Genomic DNA, 14,860 nt, shown 5'->3' with positions numbered 1-14,860 from the left:
GACACCTTATCTCCTCGAATCTGCTTCATTTTTTTGTGTTTCTCTTCACTTGTTGCTGCTTCTTCCCCCTTCATCTCCTTTGTACAGCTTAGATCTATGGACCTGAAGCTTCGAAACCCCAAAAATCAGCTTCGATTTGTTGTTTCAAGCTGTGCTCTGCAGGTCAGCTGAGTCGGCTCTTCAATCTGTGGAGATTTTCACAATTTGTCTGCAAAATTGCTGTTATTTGGCAAAGTTTAGGGTAGATTCTACAAGGAAATCTTGAAATCAAGAAGAATTTGCGGATTTTGAGGCTTGCAGCTCAAACTCACTCCATTCGGTAGGTTTGGCCACTGTCAGGATTGGGTATGCCTTCTTCCAGACTCCAGTCTTAATTCTAATTTTCATTTTTTTTTTTTTTTTTTTTTTTTAATTTGAAACAGCAGAGGCTACTCCAGCCTACTAGAGTGCTAGACAGCCTACACTGTAGCCTACTAAATTATTAATAAATTAGTAATTTAGTTTATTTTATACTTTTAAGTTTATACTTATTATTTAATTACATTTATTTTATTTTATGTATGCAAATTTGTAAATAATTATACAAGTAAAATTTATTAATTAATATAAAAAAGTTAGTATAAAGTATAGAATCTATAGAGTACAGATTTACAATTAATATATAAGTAAAAAGCTATTAATTAATATAAAAACTTCTACAAATTATAAATCTACATATTTATTTTTTTAAATACCTTGACAATTAATAATTTAATATTAGATCTACAATTTATAATATATTCTAATTTCTACACAATTAGTCAAGTGGCTCAAGTACACTACCTTTTAAATAATTAAATTGTAAGATCTACAATTCTATATTTATTTTGCTAAATTGCAAATTTAAAAATAAATAATTGTATTATATATGTATAAATCAACTAAAATTTTTAATAGTTAGCAACTTAAAGTCTTAAATTTAATCCATCATTTATGTTATATTGTTATGTAATTGGCTAATAATGTACCGTTTTATTCTTAATTTCTTGTACAAGGACCATAAATTTTTATTTTTACTTATGAGTAGAAGTCATCTAATCAAGCATCAAGATGTCGCGTGATAGAAAAGGAAGAGAAGAACTACCTAGTGAAGACATTGGTTGGCATTTTGCTACTCTAGTGGAAGGTAGTAGACATGTTGTCTTATGTAAATTATGTGGAAAGACAATTAAAGCGGGAATTACCTGATTGAAACAACACTTGGCACATAAAAAAGGTCAGGTATCTTCTTGTCCAAATGTAACCACGCAGGTTAGAGAAGAAATGATGAAACATCTAAAACAATATGCAGGGAAAAAGAAAGATAAACAAAACAGGCAAAAAGAACTAGAAGCTCAAATTAGAGGAGATTTTGAAATTTGAGCGATGAAGAAGATTCAGATAAGGAAAGAATGCGATTTGCTCGACAAGAAAGCATACAAGCACAAGAAGAATGGGAAGAAAGGCAAAGATTTAAGGCAAGAACTGGTGGAAGTGGTAATTATTATGAATAGGGTGGCGTCTCTTATAGTGGTAGTGCCAATGGTTTTGTTAGAGCTTGGTCACAAAGTGTTCAAAAAGCTAGAGGTAGTGGACGACAATGGATTAACCCTAATGCCCCTAAAGCTAGATTAAGGGCGATAGATCCTACTCTAGAAAGAAGTAGGAGTGCCAAGAACCCAAAAATATATAATCAAATTCTAGCAAATGTAGTTGACTCTCCATTTACGCAGCCAATGCTTGATATTGTTGTATGGTTGGGAAGGGGGTGAAAGGGCCCATCACCCTCTGAGGTCTCTAAAATATATTTGGAGCAAGAGTATCAGGAAATAAAAAATTATATATCTTCTTTTGCTGACATTTGGAAAGAGAGAGGTGTAACCATTATGTGTGATGGTTGGTCAAGGCTCACAAGAAAACACATAATAAGCTTTTTAGTTTAGTGCAATAGAGGCACTATTTTCCACAAGTCAGATGATACCTTTAATGTTCCGAGCTGAATAGCTGAATATTATTTCAAGTTATTTTCAAATTTTGATTGAATTGAGTCACTTGATGACTTGTATATTTTTAATTAAGTAATAGTAATTGTTAAATCTATAATTTCATTTTAGATTATGGATGAGGTGGTTAAAGAAATTGGATAGGATAATGTTATCTAAATAGCGACTGATAATGAAGCAGCAATGAAGGCGGGAGGGAAATTATAAACACAAAAGAGGCCCAATCTCCACTAGACAACATGTGTAACTCATGCGATGACAAAATCAGGCCCATCATATGATGCGAAGAAGATTATCTTAGGCAAAGAGTTTTGGCAAAAGGCCTCCGATATAATTAAAGTACAATAACCCTTAGTGAAGCTTTTAAATTCATTGATAGTGATGAAAAACAAACCATGGGTTTCATATACGAGGCAATTGAAGTTGGTCATTCAGAAAGATTTTCGATTCTACAAATATTATTGGAAAAGTATTGACAAGGTGTGGAGTTTTCAATTTCACCAAGACTTGCACGCAGCTAGTAAGTATAAATAAAATATAATTTTTTATTATTTCAACTTTTAAATTATGCATAGTTGCGTTAAAACACTATTATTGATCAATATGTTTGTAAATTTAATTTTAGGATATTTTTTGAACCCCCAATTTCTTTATAGTGCCCAAACCTCTTCTTAAGTTACTAGAGAAGTCATGGATGAGGATAAAAAAGCGATAACCAAGCTGGTACCCGATATAGACACTCAAATTCGGGCTATTAATCAAGCAAGTATTGGTTCTATTGAAAAATGAATTATTTTAGTGTTCTATAATACTTTCTACAATATATATCTAATTAATTAATTATACTTCACAATCCTCCTTTTTTAGTTGTTGTTATATCGGGATAGGTAGGAGACATTTGGAACCTCGTTGGCTTAAAGGGCAGTGAAACAAAAAAAATCCTGGTAAATGTAGCTAAATAATGGATGAATGGATCTATTTTGTCATTTTCATGTTCAAATTTGACTTCTCAAAAATACATTATATTAACATATGTTTTTCTTCAATTATTTAAGCAGCCGAATGGTGAATTCATTATTACATGTGTGCTCCTAAGGTACACCAAATAGCAATCAGAGTTCTTAGCCAGACCACATCAACTTCGAACTGTGAGCATAATTGGAGCACCTTTAGCCTCATCCATTTGAAAACAAGAAATAAGCTAAAGTACACAAGACTACAAAAATTTGTTTTCATACATTACAACATGAGGTTAAATTTAAGACATACAATGAGAAGAAGTCAACAGGACATCGAAGATAGTTTCAACCCTATCAATTTGGACTAGATTTTCGAAGAAGATGATCCTTTTGAGTCCATGGCTAGAGGAGAGAGAGACACCATTACTTGACGATCAGAATAGCTCAAATTGGTTAGATGAAGAGGTTGGTGGTACTGCTGAAGGAGGTGATCACCCACCAATAAACATGCATGATTCAAGTTTAAGTCCTAAACGTACACAAAGTGATGATAATCTTGGTTTGAGCCCACCAAGTGATGATGATGGCAGTAGTGGTGTTGGGACTGGGGCAGGGGGTGGTGGTGGTGGTGGCGGCAACGGTACAAAATATGATCATGGGCATGACACAAGGACATCATTTGTAGGGGATACATATCCTCCTAGTCATTATGGACTACATGATATGCCCAAAAATTATGACTTGGGTATTCTTATAGAGTACCAATCTTCATAACCCAGGAGGAGTGCAGTGGTGGCCCTAGTGGGAGTCATTGTGCACAAACTAGAAGAAGTCACTGACTCTGAGAAAGTGGTTATGCTGAAGATTCATATGGTGTGGTTTGTAGTTTTGGAGACTTTGGTTTAGATGATTCATCATCACAATCATATAGATCTTATGAAGCAATCCACCACCTAAACACTATGATTTATATTATGCATCTCATCCTTATCCTAGTGGGTCAGGATCTAGTGAGTCTTCTTCTACACACTACCAGAGTCAACCCCAGCCTTAACTTATGGATATTATTCAAGATATGGTCAAGGAGGAGATTATGCACCTCAATATGTTGGATTTTCACCACTAGTAGATTTTCAAAAGCAACAACGAAATAACATGAACTTGGATATATTCAACTATGTATTTCCACAAGGGTGGGGAGAAAACTCCCACTCCCAATCTCAAGATAGAGATGCAGATAATGAAGACCCTCCACGTCATTCTTTTTGGTGGTGACATGTGCTATATTGTAATATTGTATTCATGTACTCAACTATTGATACCAATCATTTTTTAAATTCATGTATGTGTATATTGAGTATTGACTCATTTTTAATAATTTTATGTCTCTAATTAATTGATTCCTCGTTTTAATTACATTTCTACATTTTTTTTACCCATTAGATTAGTGCAAACTATTAAATATAATAACTTTTTTTTGTAAACAGCACACTAAAATTAATATAAAAAACATAATGCCCATTAAAAAGTATTTGTAGTTTGAATAAAAGTGGTAAAATTCATTAAAAATCATGTATTAATAGATTTCATGCTTATTCTTTAATTTTGGCATGGTTGTGCACGTGTGAAACAAATTCACGACCATTACCACAGCTTCCCGTTGCGTAACACCCACGTCTCCTGCGTCCCACGACCGTTACGCAACGTTACCCACGACTGGGATTTCAAACCTTGCACACAAGGTTGAAATTGCAAACACCAAAATATATATATACATATATTTGTGTATATATATATGTATATGTATGTGTGTGTGTAAGAAAATAATTGTATTTTGAAAAGAGAAAAGAAAGAAGTAAAGAAAACAAAATCGCATGGAGAACAAGGAATCCTCCAATAGTAAATGAAAAAAGAACACATGAAAGTAAAGAAAATAACTACAACAAAACTCTAACGAAGCACGACAATCCAATCACAGTGCAAGTCTTCCAGAGAAACATTTCTGAACAAGCCAATAACAGAAACTTTGGTACTTTGTTTCAACCAATACTACCTAGAATGTAGAACATTCTGGTTCGTGGAATGGGAATGGGATTGCAGTAGTGCACCTGCTCTAAACTGTGGTACGTTAGGGGTATACATAACTATATATATTGGTAAAAATAATAAGAACAATAATGGAACTTGTACATTTTGGAGAGGATGTTGAGGTGTTTTCTCAGTGCAAAATAGATTTTCTGTTGAGAAATAGATTAATAATGACAGAAAGAGAATTAGAAGGTGATGATTCCCAACTTTTAGGTAATTAAAAGTCAAGTTATTTGAAAAATATTGAATTAAATTTTTTTCTGGATCAATAGATTTAGCATTTCGGAATGAAAATGTTCCATGTTTTCGAACATTCGTACCAACACGTGGTTCGCTAGAGTGTTAGCATTTTCTAGTAACCATATTTCAAGTAAAAGGTAAATAAGATGGTTCTACCTGATGAGCCATGAAATTCAGAGGAACAATCATTTGTAGCCTACTAAAAAATAAGAGCACTGGTAGAGAGGGGATTGGAGGGTAAGGGAAGAGCACCCATTGAGCAGAGGTCCTATGCCACAACTGGGCAGGAGAAGATATGGTAAAAGCATCCATAACTCAAGGCATACGCTGAAACCGTAACCTCAACTCACCCCATCAGTATCAGTTTGCATAGGATGACCCTTACTTGCTGCTAGAGCTGCTGCATACTCTTCAGCCTATTTGAAAAATATCACTAGAATTAGAAATACCCAAGTATATTTTGTCAGGAAAATGAAAGCATTTACAGATGCTCCAATGATGAAACTATAGCAGTCTAAACAATGTTGCTGTACGTCATACATAGATTAACAAAACAGTGTTACTATATGTAACTTAGATTAGACGGAAAACCTTGGTTACTTCCATACAAAATTTAGCAGATTAGGAAGACAAAAATCTTTTCTTTTTTACATGTACCTTACGAGCTCGAGAATTCATTATTTGTTCAGCATTTTCTTCCTGATACTTTGCAATTTTGGCTTCAATAGCAGGAACATCTATTCCTTCAATCAAGTTGAATGCTGTAAAAGGCAAACATTTTTTTTTTTTTTTGGGTCAAAACAACAAAATGTTGCACGTCAGGTAGAACATAATTGAGTAGACTTACTCATGTCCTCAACTTCCTCCAAGTAATCATTGTATTCTCTCAAGGATGGAAAATCCTCTACTCGTTTATTGAATCTGAAAAATCATAAAATAATGATGACACAAGCATGCACATGCAAAAATATGCAATGTAACAGTCTTTCCATGTCAACTTCAAGTTTTGAGACAGAGGGAGCAATGTGGAAGAAGGAAAGATCATTTGTAACCTTAATTATGAACTTGATATGAAAAAGAAGTAATCAAAAATTTTCCTATAATACTTGCTTTGTCTTGTATAAAAATCATATTACAAAACAAGCCAAACACCATTCCAGATATGCTGGTTTGTTTTATTGAGAGAGAGAAATTTCAGTAAGGGAGAAAAAAATATAACAAAATGAATGATATGATATCCTCCTAGAAATTTTTTAAAAAAAAGGTACAGAGAAAAAATAAAGAAACATAAAAAGAAAAAGAAAAACAAGGAACAAGAACATATCAACAAAGCCTGAAAATCGTACTGAATCTGAAAACCAGATCCCCTAAAAGCAGCTAAGGAGCAAAAGCTCGTACAGATACCAAAGACCAGATTCTATCCCAAAGCAATGATAACAGCAAACCACTTCCATTAGAAATTCTCCATTCCTTAGATTTGAGGGAGAGATATGATGCTAAGACACCCTAGATTCCAAAAGCATACCCAAATCCATGTGACATATCCCTTTATATTATTTTCTCAGCAAAAAAACCTATTTCAACTGATAAAGAAAAATTAAACCCAATTTTTCACAAACTCAATAGACTAGGACATAAAGAAATAGCTAGTCTAGTGATATTTGCAGACTATAAGTGATGGAAAATGTGTAGTTTATGAAAAGAATTGGAGCTGCAATCATATTTTTTTTTAAATAAATAAATAAATAAATCCAAGGTTCATGACCATTAAAAATCGTCAACTAATGAACTCACTGATTTCCTATCAAAATTTGTTCTCCCCATTCCTTTTTGCATGAATATATTTTTTTATTAGAATAAGGACAAAAGGCAGCAATAAAACAGGTACATACTAGGTTACTATTGCATAATAAACCATAGACTGAAAAATAGTCATCAGAATTGGATGTGAGTATAATACCTAATTCATGCAAATGGACCTCCATCAATCATTTAAAGCTGAAAAAAAACTCAATTCTGATCTATTCTACAATCCTATATTAATGCTATGTATAACTAGCTGGGAGGAAATCACCTTTCATGAACCTAGGGGAGGATGAGTGGAGATGGCTCTTCCAACAATTAAACTCATTCCAGTTCATCCTGTGGGGTATAGTGGTGAGCCCATGGATGAAATCGTTAATGGTTTCAAGGTACTTTATTCTGCTGCAATTGATGGTTAATAACACTTAGGTGATCCAAGGGGCTTTCATCCTGCTAGTATCCCAGATGGGATGGAGATGTCATGTTGGTGAGCTTGTTTCCAGGATTTGAAGTCCTGTAGTTGATGATTTGAAAAAAAAAAAAGAGTTTGCCCATATGAACAGTATATGAACTGATGATAAACCAGAATTGATTGATCTGTGGTGTGGGTAGGGTGGAAGACTATACCAGGACTGTTGGGAGCTGCAATGGAGAGCGTTGGAGTGTCTCTAATCCTTGGGTTTTCAAGAAGATTATCGGAATGCCAAAGACAGTAAACAGGCACCATCTTGCAATCATCAGAATTCACTTATATTGGGACAATTCAAGTGGTCTGACTGATTGTTCTATTTACTATTTATTTTGTTACCTGCTAAGCAGTTGTCTCATTCATTGTTGCCAGGCAGATTGCTCTGCTTAGTGTGGGAAAGTGGGACTGTGTCGTTCATTCAGTGAGCTGCGTCAGTCTTCAAATTTTTTTCCCTCACCAGTTTGGCGTGAATATTTGCGGGGGCATCCCCTACAAGTGCCGCGTTGCACCTGTACCACCCACGTTTAGCGAAAAGTGGGCAAGGGGGGGCTAGGTCGTCGCCCTGAAGTGAGACACCGTGTTGGCGCCCAGGTACGGTGTCAAATAGGTGAGGGTTCCAGCATCATTATGGACGTGGGCAGGTAAAGAAGTAAGTTCAGGAAACTAGGATTAGATTAGCAACATGGAATATAGGGACACTTACGGGTAAAAGCATGGAAATTATAGACATAATGATTAGAAGAAGAATTAATATAATTTACCTTAAAGAAACTAAGTGGGTTGGGGAGAAAGCTAGAGAAATTGATAAATCGGGATTTAAACTTTGGTACACTGGAAAAGAAAAACATAAGAATGGAGTTGAAATTATTGTACACAAAAACTTAAAAGATAGCATTGTTGATGTAAACAGAGTAGGGGATAGAATTATAAAAATCAAGATAGTATTAGGCCAAGAGATAATAAATATCATTAGTTCTTATGCTCCTCAAGTGGACTTAGCAGAAAATCTTAAGAGACAATTTTGGGAAGAAATGGATAGTATTATACAAGGCATATCAGGGACTAAGAAAATATTTATAGGAGGAGATTTGAATGGACACGTTGGAAGGGATAATAAAACTTATGAAAGGACACATAGAGGATATGGATATGAAGACAAAAATGAGTCTGGGGAGATGATCTTACACTTCGCTATGTCATATGATTTTAGTATAATAAATGCTTGCTTTAAGAAGAGAGAAGAAAACTTAATAACCATTAAAAGTAGAAAAAATAGAAGTCAAATAGATTTTTTTTTTTTAACAAGGAGGGTAGATCGTTAATCATGGACCAATTGACTAAGAGTATTCAAAATGAGGTTCCATGGTGTATGTTGCTTGCAGATGATATTGTAAATTGATGAAACTAGGGGCAAAGTAGAGGCTGAGTTAGAATTATGGAGAAAAACTTTGAAATCAGAGGCTTTAGGATAAGTAGAAATAATACAGAATATATGAAATGTAATTTCAGTAATAGTAGGAGGAATATTGGAGACAAAGTTAAACTTAATGATGATGAAATAAATAACACTTGTAGATTTCGATACCTTGGATCTATTATGCAAGCTGAAGGAGAAATTGAAGATGATGTAATAAATAGAGTTAAAGCAAGTTGAGTAAAATGGAGAAGTGCTTCAAGTGTGCTTTGTGATCATAGAATACCCTTAAAATTAAAAGGGAAGTTTTGTAGGACGGCTATAAGACCAGCTATGCTATATGGATCAAAATGTTGAGCGGCGAAGAAACAGAATATCCAAAATGTAAAAGTTACCGACATGAGAGTGCTCAGATGGATGAGTGGTATAACACTGAAAGATAAATTAAGGAATGAACATATTTGCGATAAGTTAGGTGTAACTCTCATAAAAGATAGGATAAGAGAGGGATGACTCAGATGGTATGGACACTTGCAACGTAGGCCACATAGTGCGCCAATAAGGAAGAGTGAGTTAGATACTGTGGGGGGCAGTAGAAGGGGTAGGGGTAGACCTAAAATAGCTTAGAAGGAGATAGTGAGTAACGATTTAATAGCCCTGAATCTATCAAAAGAAATGGTCCATGATCGCATAAATTGGCGGAAAAGGATTCATACAGGCGACCACACCTAGTGGGACTTAAGGCTAGGTTTTGTTGTTGTTTTTGTTGTCCAGTTTGGCGTGAAGTCAGGCCGCAGGTGATCTCATGGTTGTTAAATGCTGCCAGCTCTGTGTGTGTTTTTTAAAAAGGAGACATTGGCATGTCCAACCCAATGTCAGGGTTTGGTTTTTTTCTTACAGAAGAAGCATTCCCTGCTTACTCCCACTTCCCAATCCCTCCTCCCCCCCCCCCCCTCCCTCCTCACTTGGTTGGCAGCCATACATATAGTTCACGACATGTAGTGCGGCGAGGGGATCGCAAGCCATGCCTTCTGTTTTCTTTGAAAATTCTTACTACTGTTATTTTTCTCAAATTTGTGTTTTCTAATAAGATGGTGTTGTGGTGCTGTGTTTGATGAGCAATAGAGTTTTTCCAAGAGGGACTGTGGATGAAGCCATCTGGAGCCACACCACTGATCCCAACTAGTGAGAGCCAACCACTGTTTTATCCCTTCTATAGCTGTTGCAGTTTATTCATTCTTCAAATTGGTGTTGGAAATGCACGAATGATTATTCTTATTACGGTTGAAGGACTGATGAATGTAAGCTATGGCAAAGGAGATAGATATTTGTTGTCCCAACCATTTTTGTTAGTTCGATCCCGATACGGAACGGATATAATTTATAACAAAGTTTTCGTGTTTTTGATTCCTGCATGTAAGTACATGCTATTAATTGATCATTATTGGCAAGTTTTAGTCCCATTTTGCAGACGAGGTGATTGAGAGTGATTTTTTTGGGTACATATTTAGTATATATGAAGGACTAGAACTTTGCCTAGAGAAAAAAAATGACTAGAGCTTAATTGGAACTACAACTGTTATATATGTATGTTTTAAATACGCTCGGAATCCTCTCAGAAAATATCAAAATGGTTAGAGTTAGGGGTTTTATGTTCAGGTCCTGTGTCCAAAACCTTGAGAGGGTCAGAAGGGGCAAGCAATGGGAAAGTGAGATCATGGCATTAAATAACAGCCATTACATAATGGAAAGTTAGGCCTCCGATACTGTTACAGGCCGCTAATGCAGTGAGCAGGAAATTCACGGCTGTTACAGAACCGTAATGGCCCGTAACAGGTGTTATACTTACGTTACAGCCCTTAACGGCTGTTACACCACGTTATGACTGCTGACAGGCCCAACACCTTATCTCCTCAAATATGCTTCATTTTTGTGTTTCTCTTCACGTGTTGCTGCTTCTTCCCCCTTCGTCTCCTTCGTCCAGATTACACCTACAGATCTGAAGCTTCGAAACCCCAAAAATCAGCTTCGATTTGTTGTTTGAAGCTGTGCTCTGCAGGTCGGCTGAGTCGGCTCTTCAATCTGTGGAGATTTTCACAATGTCCTAAAAATTGATGTTATTTGGAAGAGTTTAGGGTAGATTCTACAAGGAAATCTTGAAATCAAGAAGAAATTTGAGGATTTTGAGGCTTGCAGCTCAAACTCACACCATTTGGTAGATTCAGCCACTGTCGCGACTTGGGAATGCCTTCTTCCAGACTCCAGCCTTCCTACTTTCTTTATTTTTTTCTAATATTTTCTTTTAATTTGAAACAGCAGAGGCTACTCCAGCCTACTACAGTGCTACACAGCCTACACAGTAGCCTACTAAATTACTAATAAATTAGTAATTTAGTTTATTTTATACTTTTAAGTTTATACTTATTATTTAATTCCTTTTATTTTATTTTATGTATGTAAATTTGTAAATAATTATATAAGTATAATTTATTAAATTAATATAAAAAATTAGTATAAAGTATAGAATCTATAGAATACAGATTTACAATTAATGTATAAGTAAAAATTTATTAATTAATACAAAAATTTCTGCAAATTATAAATCTACATATTTATTTTTTTAAATACCTTGACAATTAATAATTTAATATTAGATCTACAATATATAATATATTCTAATTTCTACACAATTAGTCAAGTGACTCAAGTACACTGCCTTCTAAATAATTAAATTTTAAGATCTACAATTCTATATTTATTTTGTTATATTGTAAATTTTAATATAAATAATTGTATTATTTATGTATAAGTCAACTAAAATTTTTAATAGTTAGCAACTTAAAGTATTAAATTTAATCCATCATTTATGTTATATTGTTATGTAATTTGCTAATTATGTACCATTTTATTCTTAATTTCTTGCATAAGGACCATAAGTTTTAATTTTTACTTGTGTAGAAGTCATCTAATAAAGCATCAAGATGCCGTGTGATAAAAAAGGAAGTGAAGGGCTACCTAGTGAAGACATTGGTTGACAATTTGCTACTCCAGTGGAAGGTAGTAGACATGCTGTCTTATGTAAATTATGTGGAAAGACAATTAAAACGGGAATTACACTATTGAAACAACACTTGGCACACAAAAAAGGTCAGGTGTCTTCTTGTCCAAATGTAATCACGCAGGTTAGAGAAGAAATGATGAAACATCTACAACAATATGCACTGAAAAAGAAAGATAAACAAAAAAGGCAAGAGGAACTAGAAGCTCAAATTAGAGGAGATTTTGAAAATTTAAGCGATGAAGAAGATTCAGATGAGGAAAGAATGAGATCTGCTCAACAAGAAAGCATATGAGCACAACAAGAATGGGAAGAGAGGCAAATATTTAGGGCAAGAACTGGTGGAAGTGGTACTTATTATGAACAGGGCAGTGGCTCTGATAGTGGCAGTGCTGGTGGTTTTGGTAGAGCTCGGTCACAAAGTGCTCGAGAAGCTGGAAGTAGTGGAAGACAATGGATTAACCCTAATGCCCCTGAAGCTAGATTAAGGGCAATAGATCCATCCGACTCTAGAAAGAAGTAGAAGTGTCAAGCAACCAAAAATAAATACCTAAATTCTAAAGGGTTTAAGGAGTAAATTAGGAAAAGCAATGAGAAAATTCCTAATTTATAATCGAATTCTAGAGAATGTAGCTGACTCTCCATTTATGCAGTCGAAGTTTGATGTTGCTGCAAAGGTTGGAAAGAGGGTGATGGGGTCATTACCCTCTGAAGTCTTTGAAATATATTTGGAGCAAGAGCATTAGGAAATGATAAATTTTATATTTTCTTTTGTTGACATTTGGAAGGAGAGAGGTGTAACCATTATGTGTGATAGTTTGTCATGGCCAACAAGAAAACACATAATAAACTTTTTAGTTTATTGCAATAGACACACTTTTTTCCACAAGTAAGTTGATACCTTTGATGCGCCAAGCTGAACAGCTGAATATTATTTTAAGTAATTTTCTAATTTTGATTGACTTGAGTCATTTGATGACTGGTATATTTTAAATTAAGTAGTCGTAATTGAAGAGGTGGTTGAAGAAATTGGAGATGAAAATGTTGCCTAAGTAGTGATTGATAATGAAGCTGCAATGAAGGTGGGAGGGAAATTATTAATGCAAAAGAGGCCCAATATCTAGTGTACAATATGTCCAACTCATTGCATACACCTTATTCTTGAAGACATTGGTAAGAAAAGTAATGTGAAGAAGGCCTTAGAAGATGAAAAAATAATAACCTCTTTTATTCACAACCACACAAGGACAGTGAATTTCATGAACAAATTCACAAATAATAGAGAATTGTTTCGTTATGCCATCACTCAATTGTCACCAACTTTGTTGCCTTAGAGACCATTGTTAGGCATAAACAAGCATTAAGGGAAATGTTCACATATGATGTTTGGAGAAACTCAAGGTTTTGGATGACAAAATTAGGCCAAACATATGATGCGAAGAAGATTATCTTAGGGAAAGAATTTGGAAAATGCCTTTGATATAATTCAAGTACAAGAATCCTTAGTTAAAGTTCTTAAATTAGTTGATGATGATGAAAACCAACCATGGATTTCATACACGAGGCAATTGATAGGGCAAAGTTGGCCATTCAAAAAGATTGTCGGTTCTACAAAGATTATTCGAAAATTATTGACAACTGGTGGAGTTTTCAATTGCACCAAGACTTGCACACAGCTGGTAAGTGTAAGTAAAATACAATTTTTTATTATTTCAACTTTTAAATTATGCATAGTTGTGTTAAAACATATTCTTGATTAAAATGTCTGTAAATTTAAAATTAGGATATTTTTTGAACCCTCAATTTCTTTATGGTGTCCCACCCTCTCCTGAAGTTGCTAGAGAAGTCATTGATGGGGTTAAAAAAGTGATAACCAATCTAATACTCGATATAGACACTCAAATTCGGGCTATTAATCAAGTAAGTATTGGTTCTATTGAATAATGAATTATTTTAGTCTTCTGTAACACTTTCTATAATATATATCTAATTAATTAATTATACTTCACAATCCTCCTTTTTTAGTTGTTGCTATATCAAGATAGGCAAGTGACATTTGGAACCCCGTTGGCTCAAAGGGCAGTGAAACAAATAAATCTTGGTAAATGTAGCTAAATAATAGATGAATAGATCTATTTTGTCATTTTTATGTTCAAATTTGACTTCTCAAAAATACACTATATTAACATATATTTTTCTTCAATTATTTATGCAGCCGAATGGTGGATTCATTATGGCATGTGTTCTCTTAATCTATAGAAAATAGCAATCACAATTTTTAGTCGGACCACATCCGCTCCAAACTATGAGTGTAATTGGAGCACCTTTAGCAGTATCCATATGAAAACAAGAAATAGACTAAGGTACACGAGACTACAAAAACTTGTTTTTATGCATTTCAACATGAGGTTAAAGTTAAAACATACAATGAGAAGAAGCCAACAAGACATCGAAGATAGTTTCAACCCTATCAATTTGGACTATATTTTCGAAGAAGATGATCCTTTGAGTCTATGGTTAGAGGAGAGAGAGACACAATTACTTAACGGTCAAGACAACTCAAATTGGTTAGATAAAGAGGTTGGTGGTACTACAGAAGGAGGTGATCAACCACAAATAAACATGCACGATTCAAGTTTAAGCCCTGAAGATACACAAAGTGATGATAATCTTGGTTTGAGCCCACTAGGTGATGATGATGGTGGTACTGGTGTCTGGTGTTGGGATTGGGATTGTGGGTGATGGTGGTCGTCGTGGCGGTGCAGAATATGGTTATGGGTTTAACACAAGGACATCATTTGATGGGGA

At 34.6% G+C, this 14,860-nt stretch overlaps 1 protein-coding gene across 9 annotated transcripts in view; it reads right to left on the bottom strand.

Moving 5' to 3' along the window:
- Positions 1-14,860, bottom strand: part of LOC131153151 (uncharacterized) — a 53,249-nt gene that overhangs the window by 14,752 nt on the left and 23,637 nt on the right. For all 9 annotated transcript variants that reach the window (XM_058105260.1, XM_058105257.1, XM_058105252.1 and 6 more), the window contains 3 exons: positions 6,156-6,229; positions 5,966-6,069; positions 5,659-5,724 (listed from right to left, as the gene is read on the bottom strand). In XM_058105260.1, the coding sequence (XP_057961243.1) occupies positions 5,659-5,724; positions 5,966-6,069; positions 6,156-6,229 (244 nt within the window). The remainder of the gene's footprint in view (positions 1-5,658; positions 5,725-5,965; positions 6,070-6,155; positions 6,230-14,860) is intronic.

This window comes from Malania oleifera, chromosome 4 (genome assembly GCF_029873635.1).
Source record: "Malania oleifera isolate guangnan ecotype guangnan chromosome 4, ASM2987363v1, whole genome shotgun sequence".
In the NCBI taxonomy this organism is placed as follows: domain Eukaryota; kingdom Viridiplantae; phylum Streptophyta; class Magnoliopsida; order Santalales; family Ximeniaceae; genus Malania; species Malania oleifera.
This window is presented reverse-complemented; position numbering and strand designations above follow the sequence as displayed.